General features: G+C 64.9%; 2 protein-coding genes across 3 annotated transcripts; one reads left to right on the top strand and one right to left on the bottom strand.

Annotated features, from left to right (window-relative positions):
* The first annotated feature begins 7 nt into the window (after positions 1–7).
* Gigyf1 (GRB10 interacting GYF protein 1) lies at positions 8–14,657 on the top strand. Of its 2 annotated transcripts, none has more exons than XM_055606678.1 (26): positions 8–5,239; positions 5,975–6,091; positions 6,447–6,547; positions 6,641–6,770; positions 6,853–6,948; positions 7,036–7,147; positions 7,267–7,375; positions 7,552–7,592; positions 7,695–7,859; positions 8,031–8,284; positions 8,372–8,477; positions 9,275–9,406; positions 9,515–9,612; positions 9,735–9,903; positions 9,981–10,147; positions 10,241–10,341; positions 10,416–10,526; positions 10,629–10,729; positions 10,855–10,937; positions 11,018–11,158; positions 11,231–11,455; positions 11,561–11,745; positions 11,858–12,018; positions 12,095–12,261; positions 12,326–12,455; positions 12,553–14,657. In XM_055606678.1, the coding sequence occupies exons 3-26, from the start codon at positions 6,513–6,515 to the stop codon at positions 12,603–12,605; spliced, it is 3,072 nt and encodes a 1,023-aa protein (XP_055462653.1). In that variant the 5' UTR covers positions 8–5,239; positions 5,975–6,091; positions 6,447–6,512; the 3' UTR covers positions 12,606–14,657. The 2 variants fall into 2 exon arrangements, with proteins under 2 accessions (XP_055462653.1, XP_055462652.1); XM_055606677.1 differs by having other exon boundaries at positions 8,369–8,477.
* Positions 14,658–14,796: 139 nt separating this feature from the next.
* Gnb2 (G protein subunit beta 2) lies at positions 14,797–17,429 on the bottom strand (the record flags this gene model as incomplete). The annotated part of the gene is given in 9 exon segments (XM_055606679.1): positions 14,797–15,273; positions 15,366–15,582; positions 15,679–15,880; positions 16,043–16,109; positions 16,197–16,359; positions 16,437–16,500; positions 16,777–16,883; positions 16,984–17,022; positions 17,284–17,429. Coding segments are annotated over 9 exon segments (1,023 nt in total). The 3' UTR covers positions 14,797–15,166.
* Positions 17,430–18,193: the final 764 nt, after the last annotated feature.

The raw sequence follows: 18,193 nt of genomic DNA, 5'->3' as shown, positions 1-18,193 counted from the left end.
CCTCGGCCCCCTCGGCCGGCCCGGGCGCGCGAGACACCTGTCTGCGGGAGCCGGGGCCGCGGGGCGTCCCCGCCGCCGGCCGGGCGCAGCCAGGCCATGTGTCCTCGCAGACGGGACAGCTGCGGCTCGCCGCCCGGCGCGCGTTCCCTGCAGTTCTTGTCCTGGTTTTTTTTTTGATTCGGGTTGGAGGACCCTTCTGGGTCCCCGCTCCCGCCCAGTGGCCACTACTCCCGAGCCGCCTGCGGTGTGGCGGGGAGGTGCCACACCAATGCTGGGTGGCCGCCTCTTTCCTCCACCCCCTTCCCTCCCCCGGCTCAAGGTGCCCGCCTCGGGAGAGGCCGCTGCGAGCTGCCCGAGCCCCCCACCCCCGCGGGCCCGGGGTCTGCCCTGCCTGGCGCCTGCGCCTCCACCGACTCCCCCCAGCCCAGCTCAACTTTTATTTCCTGGGCTGTAGAGCAGGATCCGAGTTGGGGCAGGATCTGGGGCGGAGACTGGCTTATTCTTCCGTGGGCCGGGGCTGGGGCGCTCCACCGTCCCACATGAGGCTTCTAGTCAAATCTGATGGCGTGTTCTTCGGGCTCTGCCCCTTGGTGGATGCGCAGGGCCGTGAGGGGCTGGTGAAGAGATTGCCCGGGTTCGCCCAGCCCTTTCTACGTCTGCTTTTGGCACGGGGATAGGAGCCGAACCGCCGTGAGGCGGCTCAGCTGGTCAAGGCCCCGCTCTGCAAGCCTGTGACCGGGAAGGCTTCGCAGGGTGGGAGCAGGGAGCAGGCTGCACAGAGCTGCCCCGGCCCACGGTTAGAGTGGACAGAGTAGAGCTTCGGGGGAGGGGCGACAGCTTCGAAGGCTGGCAGCTGAAGTGCCTGAGCGGGCGTGAGGACCAGAGTTTGGATCCCGTGAGCCATGTAAGTGCCAGGTGACCACAGAGGCCGGCCCGCCACCCTGCCCTGCCGGGACACAGGGACACCCTCCTGCAAGAGGACTAGCCAGCATGCCTCAGCGAGAGGGCCTCCCTCCTCAAGGCCCTGGCATCAGCCTTGGGCCTCTACATTCATGCTTGCGTGTGCGCGCGCAGCTGTGCGTGCAGAAACGTGCGTGTATACCTACAAGTCCTAAGAACAAAACCTTGGCTTGGAAGCCCATGTTTGTCCTCCAGCCATTCGGGAGCAGGAGGCTGGGGTGTCCGAGGCCAGCCTCGGGTACGTGAGGGGTACACACGCTTGTGTCCGAGGCCAGCCTCGAGTCCACCGAGGGCACACAGTAGTCTGCGAAGGAATTGGAAGGCCGGAAGCCTGAGCGTTCAGGATGGCTCCCGCCTCACACATCTGTCAGTCTTGGGTGTTGAGGGTGTCGGGGTGCCTGGCAGGGCAGCTGTAGCTTTATTTTCTGTGAACTGGAGTGCCCCCCCCAAGTCCTGGCAGAAGGGATCAAATGAGGTAACGCGTGAAAATGCTTTGAAAACTGTGAAGTTGGTCCACAATTGCCAAGGGCTGGGGTTATTTGTCACTGTGCTCAGAGTAGAGCGGGTGCTGACTGCTGCCTTGCAGCCAATGGGGGCCCGTGTGTGTGCGTCCGTCCTGAGAAGGCTGCCCTCGGCAGACTTGGTGGTTGGGATTGCTCAAGTTTGGGGCTCTTGGGTTTCGACTGTGCTAGCCATGGTGCAGGGTGTCTCCATGTTGCCTTAGGCTGGAACAGAGTTTGGGGTACTAAGGAAGTGCTGTCCCTGGGAGGCCGCGCCTCCAGCAGGGGTCAGCCTTCCAATGGGGAGCCCAGGTGTGCTGCGGGCCTCATCCTGGCAGCCGGGAAAGGGGTGACGGGCCGCACCCCGCTGCCCTTGTGTCTGTTTAGAAACGGGCCCTGGGTGCTTAGCTTTTGGGGGCCGCCATGGGCAAACCTACAGTTTGGCCTTTTTCCCTCGTTTCAGAGTGTGTGTGTGTCAGGGGGCGGCTTAGCTTGGAGGAGTTGGGTCTTGCACCATGTGGCTCCTGAAGGTGAAGCTCTGGTCAGCAGGCTCAGCAGCGCCTTTCTGGCCTGAACCGTCTCGCCGGCCAGGGTACCGTGGTTTCTGTTCTTTCCCCCAGGACTTCGCTGTGGCAGGACTCTGGCTGTCCTCACAGGCCGTGCAGTCAGAGAACCCTCCTTGGTGCCAAGGGGCACGGGGCGCATGCATGGGGGCAGGAGAGTTTCTCCCGCCAGCGTGGGCATCTCAGTGCACCTGTCTGCCTGTGCTAGATGGCAGGCCTGGCCTCCCTGCCTGACTGATGGGGTGCTGGGGAGTGAACCTGGCCGCGGCCGTGCCAGGCAGGTGTTGGGCCAGCTGAGCCGAGGCCCTAGGCCGCCGTGGGCTGCTTGTGCTGGGCTGTCCTGTGGACTGTGGGGTCGCCATGGTGGCCTTTGCCTGAGCATCGCTCTGCTTAGCCTGAACGTCTGCGGTCTTCTGTGGTCGCTGTCCACACCCCAAGGGAGCATGCGGGGCAGAGGCCTGTGGTAGCCGGGTAGAAAGCTCGCTGCCGCGTGAGGAAGGAGCCCGTGCTGCCCGGATGCTGGCACCAGGCCCCTTTCCCTCGGGCCTTCTCCTGCCTGGTCGGTGGCCCTGCCCTGTCGCTGCTTCTTCCCCTTTTTAAATGAAGGTGGTCGCCTTGTCCAGCACCAGCATCCGACCCCCACTTAGTGTGTCGGGAAGGCGTGCACCATAGCGTGCTGTGGAGGTCTGCGGGTGACTCGGGTGGTTTTCCCTCCACCATGAGGATTCTAGGGGTGGAAGTCACGCTGGGCGGCAGGTGTTCTCTTGGGCTGCGCGGTGCTGCCAGCCCACCTCTCTGTGCCTCCTGTGATGGCTGGAGGGTGCAGAGGTGGGGGAGGGTCACCCCCTGACCTCCCAGTGGGCAGCCTTCACCCTGCCAAGAGCACAGCCTGAAGGGACTGCCTGAGAAGCTTCCTGACGCCACCTCAGGTTGTTTGAAGGAGTGTGTGCTCACGCACAGGTGTTGGGAATGGGGAAGGCTTGGCTATGAAGTATGTAGCCTCACACTGGCCTTTTTTCCCTCTTGGGAGTGTGAAGACCACAGCTGACATTTGGCACCTCTCTTTCGCCGCCTGCCTTGCTGCCTTTTAAATCTGTGTGAGTGTGCGCACACACGGGTCAAAGGGCAGTCTGTTAGTCCTTCCAGCTTGCTGGAGACAGGGTCTGGTTGGAGGTGTCACTCGTTATGACCGGCCCACGAGCTCTTGGCCCTCCTGCCCCCACCTCCCTGCTCCCTGGAGGATGCTGGCACCTCACCACTAAGCATTCCCCAGCCGTCCACTGCAGCCTGGAGTTCCCGGGTTGGCCGGAGTGGGTGGCCAGTGAGCCCAGGGCCGGTGGGCTTTCCGCCTCCCGGGTGCTGGGGTCACAGACAGCACCGCTGGCGTCCGTGTACCGTGGGGCCTTGAACACAGTGTTGGTGCGGCAGGTGCTTCTGTGGCCGCCCTGTGGCCTGCCCTCCTAAGCATTTATTGTTGGTTTTTTTTTTTTAATGAATACTGAGGGTGGGCGCCCAGGGCCTGAGGTGCCCAGCGTAGCCTATGCCACCCCTCACGGTGCAGGGCAGAGAGATGGCACAGCGGCGACGGGCACATACTCAGCACACAATTCTGGTTCTTCTCTTCATTTGACACAGGGTCTCTCTGCAGCCCTGGCTGTCCTGACTCACTGTTGACCAGGCTGGCCTCGCACTCACAGAGATCCTCCTGCCTCTGCCTCCCTGGTGCTGGGGTCACAGGTGTGCGTCACTGCGCCCTGTGCACGCTGCTCTCACAGGCCCAGAGTTGGAGTCCCCACCCCCATGTCAGGTGACTCCAGCGCCCAGAGACCCAGCCCTCCTCCTAGACTCTGGACACCCACATTCAAAGGCACATAGCCCCCACACGGACACGCACATAGTGAGAAATAGAAAAGATTGGTGTCAGCCAGGCGTGGAAGTGCGTGCCTACAACCCCAGCACTCAGGAGGCCGAGAAGAAAGGATTCTCTAAAAACAAATAAGTGAAGCCCACCACTTCAGTCCTTCTTTTAGGAACATTGGTGTTTGATTGCATGTGTGTCTGTGCGAGGGAGCCAGATCCCCTGGAACTGTTACGGACAGCTGTGAGCTGCCGTGGGTGCTGGAAATTGAACTCGGGTCCTCTGCAAGAGCAGTCAGTGCTCTAACCACTGAACCGCCTCTCCGGCCCACTGTGGTCATTCTTTGGGCATGTGGTTCTGTGATGAGTTAGAGTGCTGGGCACCCCTCCCTGCGGCCAGCCGAAACCCTGGAGCAGCCAGCATTTGCCAGTGGCTGCCCCTGCTCCAGGGCTTCAACCTTAGCCCGCCCAGCCCTGGCTCCTGTGGAAGGGTGTCCTTCCTTCTGCGCTGGGAGCTGAACTGGGCCTTTAGGTGAGTAGCGAGCACTGTAGCCTGAGCCATCTCTGCAGCCTCAGCTCCCTCTTCTGTCAGGCCCGGGGGTTGAGGCCAGGGCCTGTGCATGCTGGCAAGTGCCTGACCGCTGAGGGACATGGCCAGCCCCTTTAGTTTTCCTTTCTTTTCTCCTGGGCCCGGGAGCAGCAGCGCTGAACTTGGGGTCTTTCTGCATCCACCTCAGGAGCGCTAGGATTACAGGTGTGCACCACATCTGGTTTATGCCGTGCCGAGGTCACACCCCAGCTTTGTGCGTGCCAGGCAAGCACGGGGCCATCTTTTCAGAGTGGCACAGCCCCAGCCTTCAGCTTCCTCTGCCTGGCTTCTTCGCTTAGCACCGTGTCCTCAAGGTCTGCCAGGTCTCAGGTCCCCTCAGGGCTGTGGTGTGGGTCGTGGTTGTGAGTAGACCCAGCACGGGGAGGTCAGCGCAGCCAGGGCCAGCCCAGGCTCTTGGAGTTAAGGCACATGCCTCGTCGTGGCTTAGGTGTGTTCAAGCCCCGACAGGTACATCCCGGGGTCTGCTGCGGGGTCTCATTGGGGGAGGCCTGTCTGAGGCCCCTCTGGTGGGACCTGTTCTTCCTTCCTCTAGCCTCCTGGTGTCTTGCAGCGGATGGGGACTGCAGGCACACACTGGTCCAGTGTCCCGCCCAGCCAGTTGTAGGAACTCAGCCTCTGGACACTGCCTGCCTGTCCTCCTGCTCCTCCCGGATGTGCCCCCCCCTCAGCGTCTCCTACCCAGGCCCCTAAAGAAGCCTGCCCTTGTGGTGCCCCCACCGCCCGGTCAGCGAGGAGACTGATCCCGAACGGTGAGAGGCCTTCCCAGCCGCTGGTACACCCTGACCTTTTTCTCAGAGGGGAAGGAGTTTAGCCGCGCCCACCTGCTGTGAGCCGCCTGGCCGTGCCTGTCTGGCTCTGCAGGCCCCTTTGTCTGTTTGTCCAGCTCCTGTCTGGACGACCTTCCCTCAGATGCTCTGAGTTAGGCCCTTTCTCTAGTGCTGTCAGCTTATTGCAAAACGGACCATTTCCTCTCTGGACAGAAGCAGGATTTGGTTTTGGTTTTGTTTGAGACAGGCTCTCACGTAGCCCAGGTTGGCCCTGAACTTGTACATAGCCAGAAAGGGCCTTAAATTTCTGAGCCTCCATCTCCCGGGTGTCTGGTGGGCAGCGGGTGTGTGCAGTGTTGGAGTCAGACCCGGGGCCTGCACCCCGCAGGTGAACTACAGCCCCAGTCTGCTGCTGTCTCTAAAACAAGGCCCTACCATGTGTCAGGCTGGCCTTGAACTTGCAGCCCCTTCTCCCCGCCTCCTGAGTCCTGGGATCCCAAGCACAGACACAACCACACCTGGCCCTGGTGGCCTCCTCGCCAGCACTGTGTCTGCTGGCCTGGCTAGCTCAGCCTCCCTAGGAACTGGTACAGAGGCCTGGCCCTGCCTCAGTCGCAGCAACCCCTGCGAGCAGCAGCAGTGACATGGCCACGCCTCTGCCTCTCCCGCGGTCGCTGTACCAGCAGCTGTGGGGCTAACTGCCTGCTTCTCTCTCAGGCCCTTTCCCAGATGTGAGGCTTCTCTCAGGCTGCTGAGACTAGAGCCGTAGCTCCCTGCTGGGATTCTCTGTCAGCCCTGCTCAAGAGAGCCCTTGCTCCCCTCCGGGCCTGTCAGGTGAGTGTAGGGCCACCAGAGGGCGCCCTGCAGTGCCCGAGGGGTCTCAGGCCTCCTTGTTCCTCCGCTCCCCTGGGACTCTGCCCTATCCTGCCTCAACGTTGATGAACTCATGGTGTGAGCACTCACGTGTGTGGTGTTGGTGATTTCTTCAGTGCCAGAATGGCTCACCATCTAGATGGAGGCCTGTCACTGGCCCAGCTGGGGCTCACCCCTGACTGGCCTGCTGGGGCTCACCCCTGACTGGCCTGCTGGGGCTCACCCCTGACTGGCCTGCTGGGGCTCACCCCTGACTGGCCTGCTGGGGCTCACCCCTGACTGGCCTGCTGGGGCTCACGGATGGCCTTGTCTGCAGGTGTTTGGACAGTGCAGCCTGCCCTCTCTCCACTCGTCCTTAGCCTGCGAGCAGCCCAGCTCCGCGATGGCAGCCGAGACACTCAACTTTGGGCCCGAGTGGTGGGTCGCTCGGGCTCCGGCCGAAGGGGGAGGGCTGGGGCAAATGGGAAGGGCCGTGTGGGACCTCCGTCTTCCTCTCTGTGCCTGTTGTAGGCTAAGGGCCCTTTCGAGTGGTGGCAGCGTGGCCTCTCCGCCCCCGTCCCCGGCCATGCCCAAGTACAAGCTGGCAGATTACCGCTATGGACGAGAGGAAATGCTGGCGCTCTACGTGAAGGAGAACAAGGTGAGCTTTGGGTGGAGCTAGTTCCCTTGCCCGTCCGCCTTATGGGGAACCACCTCGGAATGGTTCTTGGAATGTTGCACAGGTCCCGGAGGAGCTGCAGGACAAGGAGTTTGCGGCGGTGTTACAAGAGGAGCCGCTGCAGCCGCTGGCTCTCGAGCCTCTGACGGAGGAGGAGCAGGTGGGGCCTGGGGTGCAGGAGGGGGCTGGGCCCAGGAGGGGCTGCCTGGGTGAGGGTCCTCACGGCCACCCCTGGCTTCCTCCTCAGAGAAACTTCTCCCTATCAGTGAACAGCGTGGCTGTGCTGAGGCTGATGGGGAAGGGGGCTGGGCCCCCTCTGGCCGCCGCCCCCCGTGGCAGGGGCACCACGCGGAGCCGAGGTAGAGGACGACTCCCGTGGTTTCTAAGGGAGGAGGTGGGCAGGCTTGGAATGGGTGGCACCAAGGGTTAGAGGGGCACTGGCAGGTCCCAGACCCACGTGTGACCCCTCTTCCTTCAGGCCGGGGCCGTGGCGACAGCTGCTTTTACCAAAGAAGCATTGAGGAGGGTGATGGGGCCTTTGGCCGCAGTCCCCGGGAGATCCAGCGGAGTCAGAGCTGGGATGACAGGTCGGTGGGAAGATGGAGGGGGCGGCCAGAGCAGGGAGGGTGCTGCGGAGAGCCAGAGCCCCCAGGCCAGCCCGATCAAGGCCTCCGGGTCCTGCCTGCCCTGTGCATCCCGGCTGTGGGGCATCGTCCTCATCCCGATGTCCCGTCTCTGAGCAGAGGACACCTTTCTTCCACAGAGGTGAGCGGCGGTTCGAGAAGTCTGCGAGGAGGGATGGAGGTATGAGGGTGCTGAGTGCGCGGACCGCAGGGTGGGGAGGCCACCGAGGTGGGCTCCGGGGTGGAGGGTCGGCTCCTCCCGCTTACCGCCTCTCCCCGCCAGCGCGCTCCGGCTTTGAGGAGGGAGGGGCCGGCCCGAGGAAGGAGCACGCGCGCTCGGACAGTGAGAACTGGCGCTCGCTCCGAGAGGAGCAGGAGGAGGACGGCAGCTGGAGGCTTGGGGCAGGGCCTCGGCGGGATGGGGACCGCTGGCGCTCCACCAGCCCTGGTAAGATGGGGCAGGGCTCGGGCCTGTCCCTGTGGGGACCGAGCTACAGGGAGGAGCGGCCTCTCGTGAGCAGTGAGCCTCGCAGGGAAGCCGCTGCCGGGGAGGCCTGGGGAGCCGGAGCGGGCAGGTCTGGCTTGTCCGGGTACAGGGCCGTCCGGCTTTGTCTTCCAGAGGGCGGCCCCCGCTCTGCTGGCTGGCGAGAGCATGGGGAGCGGAGGCGCAAGTTTGACTTTGACTTGCGAGGCGAACGAGGAGGGAGTGCCGACGAGGATGGGCGGGTTGGGGGAGGCGGCTCTCACCTGCGGAGGTGCCGTGGGCTCGAAGGCTTTGAGGAGGACAAAGATGGACTCCCAGAATGGTGCCTGGATGATGAAGATGAGGAGATGGGCACGTTTGACGCCTCTGGGGCCTTCCTGCCTCTTAAGGTACCCGCCTTCGGGGCCCAGCTGCGGTCCTCGGGAGCTGTCCCCAGCTGCGCTGCTACCGTGTCCACTCTGCTTTTCCCACAGAAGGGCCCCAAGGAGCCCATTCCCGAGGAGCAGGAGCTGGACTTCCAGGGCCTGGAGGAAGAGGAAGAGGAGCCTGTGGAGGGGGTGGACGGAGAGGGGCCTGAGGCAGGTGAGCGCCTGGGGCCTTGGCGAGGAGGCCCGAAAGTGCTGGTTGGAGCAGCTGGCAGGGAGGTCTGGTGCCGGGCGCCTTGGGGAGGTCAGGCTTAAGGCGTTAGCTCCGGGCTGCTGAGACGGCTGGACAGGGGCTGCTGAGACGGCTGGACAGGGGCAGGTGCCGCCACCAGGCGTCAGGGCCCAAGCTCAGTGCTGGAACCCATGAGATGGAAGGACGAAGAATGTGTTCCTCCAGTTGTCCTCTGACCTGCAGCCTGAGTCTCTCATACGTGTGCGTGTTGTGTGTGTGTGTGTGTGTGTGTGTGTGTGTGTGTGTGTGTGTGCGCATCAGGTGTGGAGCGGGACCTTTGGTGAACAGGATGGCCTTTCGAGTCCTTTGGTAGCTCTGTGGGGCCTTCGGGTGCCCACAGCCCTCCGCAGGTTCGGGGCCTAGTGCATCTCACTGAGCAGCTCCGGGAGCCGCTGGCTGGTGCAGCCTAGCGCTCAGCGCTGCCTGCGCACGAGGCTGGCCTCCCTGCAGGGTTCTAGTGTGTGTGCGTGTAAATGCACGTGGCTGGCGTGCATGTGCCGCCGTGTGTGCGGGCGGAGACAGCGTAGGTATGGGCCCCCGTGCTGAAGATGGGCTCTGTCCTCCTCCAGCCGCTTACCAACCAGGACACTCCCTGTCCCTGCCACCATGTCTCCATGGGACACTGGGGTTACAGACTCATGTGCCACGTGTGGTTCTGGGGGTGCTTCGTGTGTACCTCAAGCCTTCCGCCTTGAGGTCTGGTAGCCGTCTGTTTCTTCCAGGGGGGGCGGAGGGGACCCTGTTGCCGCCTCCAGAGACGGCAGGCTCCCCGGCCTCACTGCCTGCCTTGGGCCCTCTCTGGACGAATGAGGATGGCGGTGACGCATCGGAGAAGGACCTTCCCCCGGCTGAAGGTAGCTTGGCAGAGCCGGGCAGAGGGAGTGCCGGGGCGTTGGTGTGGAAGGGCCAGGAGACGCCCTGCCCCTCTCTGCCCTGCCACACTCGCCTGTGTCTGCTCCCAGATGAGGGGAGGGAGCTGCCCCTGAGTCCTGCCGTCGGCTCGCCCCCAGGCCCACCTGGAGACCTGGAAGACGAGGAAGGCCTGAAGCACTTGCAGCAGGTTTGGGGGCCTGTGCATGCTCCAGGGTTGCAGGGCGGCCAGATGTGCGACTCGGGCCCTGGCCTGCCCTCCAGAGCCCCGCCCCCGGGCCGCTCAGACCTGCTTCTCTTCCTGGCCTCCAGGAGGCAGAGAAGCTGGTGGCCTCCCTGCAGGACAGCTCGCTGGAGGAGGAGCAGTTCACCGCCATGCACACGCAGGGCCTGCGCCACCCCACAGCCGCCACCGCCCTGCCCCTCAGCCACGGCGCCGCCCGGAAGTGGTTTTACAAGGACCCGCAGGGGGAGATCCAAGGTAAGGCTGGGGCAGGCTGAGCTCAGCGCGCCCAGAGCTGCTGTGAGCGGCCGCCCTGACCGCCACGCCCTGTGCAGGCCCTTTCACCACCCAGGAGATGGCGGAGTGGTTCCAGGCCGGCTACTTCTCCATGTCGCTGCTGGTGAAGAGGGGCTGCGACGAGGGCTTCCAGCCCCTGGGGGAGGTGATCAAGATGTGGGGCCGCGTGCCCTTTGCCCCGGGGCCGTCGCCGCCCCCTCTGCTGGTGAGCTGGCTGCCGCGGGGGGGAGGGGGGGGGACCCGAGGCTCCGGCCCCTGGCTTGCCGGGCACGCTCAGACGGGCGCTGGCCTCCCACAGGGGAACATGGATCAGGAGCGGCTGAAGAAGCAGCAGGAGCTGGCCGCCGCGGCCCTGTACCAGCAGCTGCAGCACCAGCAGTTTCTGCAGCTGGTTGGCAGGTAGGGGCGCCCCGGGGCTGGCTGTGGCAGGGCCGCGTCCCGGCGCACACCTCCTGAGCCCAGTGTGTCTGCAGCCGCCAGCTCCCGCAGTGTGCCGCGCTCCGGGAAAAGGCAGCTATGGGGGACCTGACGCCGCCGCAGCTCACGGCGTTCCTGCAGCAGCTCCAGGCTCTCAAAACCCCCAGGTCTGTGTGGGGGCGCGCGCGCGTGTGTGTGTCTGTGTGTGTGTGTGTGTGTGTGTGAGAGAGAGCAGGGGCAGGCTACAAGTGAGTGCTCTTATTTCTCAGAGGTGGGGACCAGAACCTGCTCCCGACGATGAGCCGGTCCTTGTCGGTGCCAGATTCCGGCCCCCTCTGGGACTTACATACCTCAGCTTCACCACAGTCAGGTGAACGGCCTGCTCCTCCCGTGCGCCTCAGCGCCTGCTCCTTCCCGGTGTGCGCTGCTCACCCTCCTTGGTCCTCCCCACTTGGGTGCTCGCAGCCCAGTGGCAGCTGCCTTCTCCTCCCGCAGGTGGTGAGGCCAGTCTTTGGGACATACCAATTAACTCTTCGACTCAGGGTCCAATTCTAGAACAACTCCAGCTGCAACACAAAGTGAGTGCACGCCCAGGGCGGGGGCCGGGCAGCCTGCGCTCACAGCGCTCACAGCGAGCTCACGGTGCTCACCTCCTCAGTTCCAGGAGCGCAGAGAGGTGGAGCTCAGGGCGAAGCGGGAGGAGGAGGAGCGCAAGCGCCGGGAGGAGAAGCGGCGGCAGCAGCAGCAGGAGGAGCAGAAGCGGAGGCAGGAGGAGGAGGAGCTGTTCCGGCGCAAGCAGGTTCGAGTCCCGCCTGCGCCCCCGGCCGGAGCACCTGCCCCCTGGCCACGCTCACGGCGTGTCCCCACGCAGGTGCGGCAGCAGGAGCTGCTGCTGAAGCTGCTACAGCAACAGCAGGCGGCGACCGTCCCTGTGCCCCCGGCGCCCAGCTCCCCGCCCCCACTCTGGGCCGGCCTGGCCAAGCAGGGCCTCTCCATGAAGACCCTGCTGGAGCTGCAGATGGAGGGCGAGCGGCCGCTGCACAAACAGCCCGCACCTCGGGAGCCGCTGCGGGCCCAGGCCCCCAACCACCGCGTGGTGAGCGGAGCCCTCGTCACACACACACCCCATCTCCCCCCCCTTCCCCCGTGAGCCTCCTGCCTTCGGGCCTGTTCAGAGCTCCCTGACTTCCGCCCCTTACAGCTTGGGGGCCTGGGCACCGCCCCTCTGAGCCAGTGGGTGTCTGAAGCTGGGCCACTGTGGGGCGGGCCAGACAAGAGTGGGGGCGGCAGCGGCAGCCTGGGACTCTGGGAGGACACCCTCAAGAGCGGCGGGAGCCTGGCCCGGAGTCTGGGCCTGAAGAACAGCCGGAGCAGCCCGTCCCTCAGGTGGGAGAGGCCCCTTGGGTGGGAGAGGCGCCTGCTCAGCGGGGCTCCGGCAGGAAGCAGGGGTGCTGAGCTCTGGGGCTCACCCCTGGCCTCCGTGCCCCTCCCGCCTCAGCGACTCCTACAGCCACCTGTCCGGCCGGCCTGTTCGCAAAAAGACGGAGGAGGAGGAGAAGCTGCTGAAGCTGCTCCAGGGCATCCCTCGGCCGCAGGACGGCTTCACCCAGTGGTGCGAGCAGATGCTGCACGCCCTGAGCGCCGCGGGCAGCCTGGACGGTACGGGGCAGCCCGGGGCCGAGCTGGCGCTGGGGCGCGGGGCCCGTCCAGCGCACTGACCGTGCCCTCCCCGTAGTGCCCATGGCCGTGGCCACCCTCAAGGAGGTGGAGTCCCCCTACGACGTCCACGATTACATTCGCTCCTGCCTGGGGGACACGCTGGAAGCCAAAGAATTTGCCAAACAGTTCCTGGAGCGGAGGGCCAAGCAGAAGGCCAGTCAGCAGCGGCAGCAGCAGCAGCAGGTGGGGCCGCGCGGGCCGGGGAGGCGGCCTGGCTGGGGCCTCCCTGACGCTCCTCTCGCCGTAGGAGGCCTGGCTGAGCAGCACCTCCCTGCCGACCGCCTTCCAGGCCAGCCACAGCACCAAGCTGGGCCCTGGGGAGGGCAGCAAGGCCAAGAGGCGGGCGCTGGCGCTTCCCTCCGACCCCAGCATCTTGGGTGAGTGTCTGCATCTCCGGTGGGGCCGGAGCTGGCCTTTCCCAGGTCGTGTGCAGGCCAGGCCGCACAGGCTCACTGTCTCCTCCCCTGGCTCCAGGCTACTCCCTACACGGCCCCTCCGGTGAGCTGGAGAGCGTGGATGACTACTGAGCAGCCCGGCCCACCAGCCCCTGGGGTCAGACTCGGGCGGCGGCGGCGGCCCTGGGCTCTCCAGCCTGCAGGCTCCCGGTGAGGAGCAGAGGTGGAACCGCGCGCGGGGCGGGGTCCCCAGCACTTGTTACCGACCACACGGAGCACCTTAACTCACCCACCACGAGGCACTTTACAGATAGGGGAGGGGGCTTTTCCTCTTTAGTTTTAAACATTAGGAGAGACAGAAGTGTCGTTCAAGAGCTAGACTGTAGGCCCCTTCACCCCTTGGGGACAATGGGTGTGACATTGGAAGGTCCAGAGAGGTTAGGTTGGGTTTTGTTTTGGGGTTGTTGTTTTTTTTGTTGTTGTTGTTTTTTGTTTTTTAAGAAAAATAATGAAAAAACAAAAACAAAAAAACCCAGTTAGGCTGAAAGGAAAAAAAACCACACTGTTATTTTGGGCCAGTGGGTGCCAGGCCCCATGGAACTGTCCCGCCTGGCTCACAAGGCTGTGCTCACCCCGCTGCCCCCGGAAGGTGGGGTGCCTGGAAGCTGGGTGCTGGCAGTTGGCACAGCCCTCTCCAGAAGCCCGCCCCGGACCTGCTGTGACCGGCTCCCGGGCAGCGGCCTGGCAGGCGTCGCCCCTTGTCAGCTGCTTCGGGAGGAATATTGCACAAATTGGACAGCGCTGCCTCCGCTTCCTCTCCCCGACCCCCAGCAGCCCTCCCACCCTGGCTGGGGGAGCCGGGCAGGACTGTCCGTGCCAGCCTGTCCGAGGCGGGCTCTGAGCCCGGCCTGCCGGGGGCTGTCCCCACTGCTGCCATTTCGGGGGCAGCCTGGGCGTGCCGCGGGAAGCCCGGCGCCCTGCCTTTCGCCACATGAATGTATTCTCGGCCCCGTGCCGGGCTCCCCCGAGGAGGGCCCTTCCTGCAGTTGCCAGAGACCGCTGCTCCCGCCATGGCTTGTGTGAGGGAGGGAAGACCCCGAAGGTGGCCGAGGCCGAGCCTGGGGCCGCATGGGAGCCCCAGGAGCAGCAGCTGCCTGAAGCAGACCAGCTCTGTGCCCACCCCTCCTTGACCAAACGGAGGAGCCACCCCTCCAGTTTCGCGTTGTTGTAAGGCTGGAGGTAGAGAGCGCCTGTCTGGGCTGGGTCTGCCGTGCCCGTTGCTCACCACCTCACTCCTCATCCACGCCTGGATCTGTCTCCATGTTGATCGGCTTTTTTTTTCCCTCTTTGAACTATAGAGAATCCCTCCAGCAATCTCATTGCTCAGAACGCAGTATTAGGACGAGACTGCCTCTGCCTCCATGAATGTATTTCTCCTTTCTGCCCTGGGGAAGTGGGGAGTGGCCCCCGGTTCTTCTTTTCCATCTGTCCCCAGAGAGATGACCTTTTGTTTTCATTTTAACTTTTTTCTTTCTTTTTTTTTTTTTTTTTGCACCAAAGTGGCAGCTGGGTCAGTGTTCGGGACAAGGCTGGCTCTGGTGGAAGGCCCTCCACCTGCTTCTCCCTGGCTGACAGTGTTAGTGTCTGTGAAAAGACAATATTCTCTCTAAAGCAATAAGGGGTGATGGGCCGGGAACCGTCTTGCTGCTGCTGGCCCCCAGCTGCCCGCCCTCCGGCCCTCGAGGCTTTGGAGGGGCGGAGGACTCCTGTTGTGACTGAATGTAACCTACCCTGCCCCTGCCACAGCCAATGCAGGGGAGGGGGCACGTGTCTCTTCCTACCCCTTCCCCCAGCTAAAGAGACTTTGAACTTGGGGGCCTGTGAGCCTGGAGAGGCCTTAACCCTGTGAGGAAGAGTAGGGGGAGCCCTCTCCCACCCCATCCCCTTTGAGAGTGGTCAATGTTTACAAGCCCTGAGCCCCTAGCCCGGGACTCAGACAGCCCCCCACCTTGGTCCTTTCCCGTCCCAGTCCTACAGGCCGGAGCCGCCCCGCCCCTCCTTGGGGTCCAGGTAGCAAGGCTGTCCTGCCTGTCCCAGTGCACCCTACCTGTACCCTGTGTGACCTCCCGAGTCCCTGCTCTTGTAAATACTCCCAATAAAAAAACTTGGTGTGTTCTCCCAGTCCACCCTGTCTGCCGCTCGAGGTCCCACACTGTGGCCCCAGGCACAGTTGGGCGGGGTCGAGTGCCTCAGGGACTGCTGGCCACAGCCCTGTGTCCACGTCATTCTGGGGGTTGGGGACAGCAGACAAGGAGACAAGGTACAGAGTTGGAAGTGGTTCCTTTATGGAAAAACTGAAAATATAATAAAAATTAAAATAAAACCAGTTTAAAAAAGCCAGCCCCTGGAGTTTCCACCTCCTGCCTCTGGCCCTCCAGAGGGGTGAGGCCCTGGCCCCAGGGCAGCAAAGGGTGAGGGCTCGCCTGCCCTTCCTCTTCTTCCCCCATTCCATCCCCAACTTATCTCCACTGTGGGGGCCCCCCGGGAGGAACCAAACCTGGGTATGGGAGCAGGGCCCAAGGCCCTGTAGCCCAGGGAGGGAGGCTTGGCGTGTGTACCCAGCCCCGAAGCTCCGGGCCTGTAGTGTGGGCATGGGCAGGGCTGCTCCCTGCCTGGGCCCATCTGGGTGGGGGTTAGTTCCAGATCTTGAGGAAGGAGTCCCAGGAGCCTGTGGCCACAGCCATGCCGTCATCCGTGACCCCAAGGCAGCTCACACGGTTGTCATGGCCGGCGAGGACACCTGCCGGGGAGGGAGTAGGAGCCGGTCGCCGCCCGCCTCCGCCGGCCCGCGCCGCCCACCCCCCCCGCGGTCCCTGCACTGCCCCCGCCCACCTGCGCGGTCGCCCTTCATGGCGTCCCAGATGTTGCAGTTGAAGTCGTCATAGCCGGCAAGCAGCAGCCGGCCGCTGCGCGAGAAGGCAACCGAGGTGATGCCACAGATGATGTTGTCGTGGGAGTACATGAGCAGCTCCTGGTCGGCCCGCAGGTCGAACAAGCGACACGTGGCGTCGTCCGAGCCCGTGGTGAAGGCGTAGCCATTGGGGAAGAACTGCAAGGTTGGGCCCGAGACCGTGAGAGGAGAGGCCAGCGTGTCCCCCCCACCCCCCGGGGCGGCCCCCGCCCCCGCGCCCCGCCCCCGCCTTACAGCCACAGCATTGATGTCAGATTCGTGCCCTATGAACGTCTGTCGGCACATGGAGTCCCGCACGTCCCACAGCTTGATGGAGGCGTCGCAGGCACCGGACACGAAGGTGCGGCCGTCGGGGGCCAGGGACAGGGACATCACATCCCCACTGTGTCCAGCGAAGCCCACCGTCTGCTGGCCCGTCTCAATGTCCCACAGGGCACTGGGGGGCACAGGAGGGAGGATCAGGAATGCACGGAAGGCCGGGGCCCTCTGCAGTGGGGCCGCCTGACCCCACCCAGAGAGAAGGCTAGATGCTTAGAAGCACGCCACCGGCTGGGCCCCAGATCACCCAAAGGCGGGACCCTGCCAGGCAGAGCCTCACCAGGTGGTGTCCCCAGAGCTGGTGATGATCTGGTTGTCATCCAGGAAGCGGCAGCATGAAAGGTACCCTTGAGAAAGGAGGTCGCGGTCAGTGCGGCCAGGCCGTGCGGCCCTCCCCGGGCCGGGCCCTCCCCTCTCCTCCCGGCGGCACTCACCAGTGTGACCGGGCAACTCCCTGCTGACCCTGACGTTGCCCTCTCGGGTCTTGAGGCTATAGATGGAGCAGATGTTGTCCAAACCCCCACAGGCCACAAAGTTCCCTGAGGGGGCGTAGGCACAGGTCATGACCCAGGAGGAGCGCAGAGGGATGGCGTGGACCTAGAGGAGGGCAGCAGCCTGGTCAGAGCCGGCCAGACCCCGGGCCCCGGCCCACCCACCGTGGGCGCCAACTTTGCCTTGTTGGTGGTGTAGCTGTCCCAGATGATGAGCTTCCCATCCTGGGAGGCGCTGACCAGCAGCCTGGCGGGCAGTGGCAGGGAGAAGGCAGACAGTCAGGGCACGGAAGACACAGCCCTCACCCCTTCCATCTACAGAAGCTCTTTAGAGGAATCCCCCGATCTCAGGATGACCTGCATCCCGGGGCCCCTAGGGATACTGGGAAATCAGTCTTCCCAAACTTACTGACAAAGGTTTTCTCCCCACCACACCTGAGGGTCCCCCGTGCCCTGGCACCGTTCTGCCGTTACCTACGACCCCCAGAACCCAGGGACACGAAGGCCGGGGCCGCCCACACACCTTGAGTCTGTCCCCCAGTGCATGGCATAGATTTTTGCCAGGTGCCCACGGAGGGTCCTGCGTGTTCTCATCTGAATTCTCCCCACTGGGTCCAGCCCAGCTGTAATCTGGAAAACGGAGAGACCAAGGTGGCTCAAGAGGACCCAACGACAGAGAGACATCCACACCCTCCCCCCAGGCCCCCAGGGCAGCCTGCAGTCCCCTCACCTGGGTCAACGTGGAATCCCCACATGCTTTTCTGGCGTCCTGTAAGGATGGGCAGCACAAGAGAGGAGAGAAGGGGGTGGGAGGTCAGGAAAGAGTAAACAGGACATTTGGAGCCCAGGACGCCCCTTCTCCCCACCCTGTGACACACACGGCACACACACACACACACACACACACACACACACACACGCACGCACGCAGCAGCCACAGGCAACCCACTGCGCTCAGGTCAAAGGGAAGCTGCACACTCGAGCCCCGCCTGGCCGGCTCGGCCTCCCATCACAGCCGCCAGGCCCTCACCCGGATCTGGTTCCGGAGCTGCTCGGCCTCCTGTCTCAGTTGCTCCAGCTCACTCATGGCGCCGGGCCCGTGGGGCGGGGTTGGGGGCGGCTGGGGGCCGCGGGACGGGGGCTGGGGGAGGCAGCTCCTGGCCGCTGGCCCGAGGCCTGGGAGGGGGACGCAAGGCTGACGTCAGGCCCCAAGGCCGCCCGGGAGGCGGCAGCGAGAGGCGGGGTGGGAGCGCGCGGCCGGAGGGGGTCAGCGGGGCAGGGGGAGCCGGGGGGGGGGGGGGGGGCGGGGGTCGCCGGGCCGGGGCGGGCTGGGCGGTCTCCGGCGCCGGGAGACGCTGCCGAGGCGCAGACGACTTCCCCAATCCTCCTCCTGGGCCCCCGGAAGCCGAGTGGGAAGTGCGAGAGGAAGAGCCGGGGAAGCCCCTCCCTCGGACAGCAGCCCGGGCGGGACGCTGGGCGGCAGGAACTGCGGACGGGGGAGCCCCTTCGAGCACAGCCCCGCCGCCCGCCCCGGCCGGCCGCCGCCCGCCAGCGCCTAATTTTAAAGAGGGGCGGCGCCTCCCTGAGTCCCCCCACGCCCTCCACACACCCCCAGACGGGGGGCGCCGAGCGGAGCAGCCGGGCTGCTCGCGGGGTTGCCGTGGCAACCGTCACCCGGACCCAGGCACCTCCGCCGGCGGAGGGCCCCCACCCGGGCCGCGTTGCCACGGCAACCGCATCCGCGGCGGGGACCTGTCGGTGGGTGCCCCCGCCCCGCCCGCCGCCCCCGCCCGGCCTGGCCTCCCCCTCCCGGGCCCGGGGGAGCCGCGCGGAAGTCATCAGGGCTCCGCGGAGGGCCCGGCCCGGGGCTCCCGTCCCCGCGGCGCCGCGCGCCGGGGCCCCCGGGGCCGAGCTGGCGCCGCTCCAGCCGCCGACACCTG

The sequence above is a fragment of the Psammomys obesus genome, unplaced genomic scaffold (assembly GCF_907164565.1).
Source record: "Psammomys obesus unplaced genomic scaffold, mPsaObe1.curated_primary_1811, whole genome shotgun sequence".
In the NCBI taxonomy this organism is placed as follows: domain Eukaryota; kingdom Metazoa; phylum Chordata; class Mammalia; order Rodentia; family Muridae; genus Psammomys; species Psammomys obesus.
This window is presented reverse-complemented; position numbering and strand designations above follow the sequence as displayed.

Excerpts from the sequence above, each read along its gene's own strand:
- Gigyf1 (XM_055606677.1), top strand. The coding sequence starts at position 6,513 with ATGGCAGCCGAGACACTCAACTTTGGGCCCGAGTG. Across the intron at positions 10,527-10,628 it reads CAGGCTCTCAAAACCCCCAG|AGGTGGGGACCAGAACCTGC; the intron begins GTCTGTGTGGGG and ends CTTATTTCTCAG. Across the intron at positions 11,746-11,857 it reads CGGAGCAGCCCGTCCCTCAG|CGACTCCTACAGCCACCTGT; the intron begins GTGGGAGAGGCC and ends CTCCCGCCTCAG.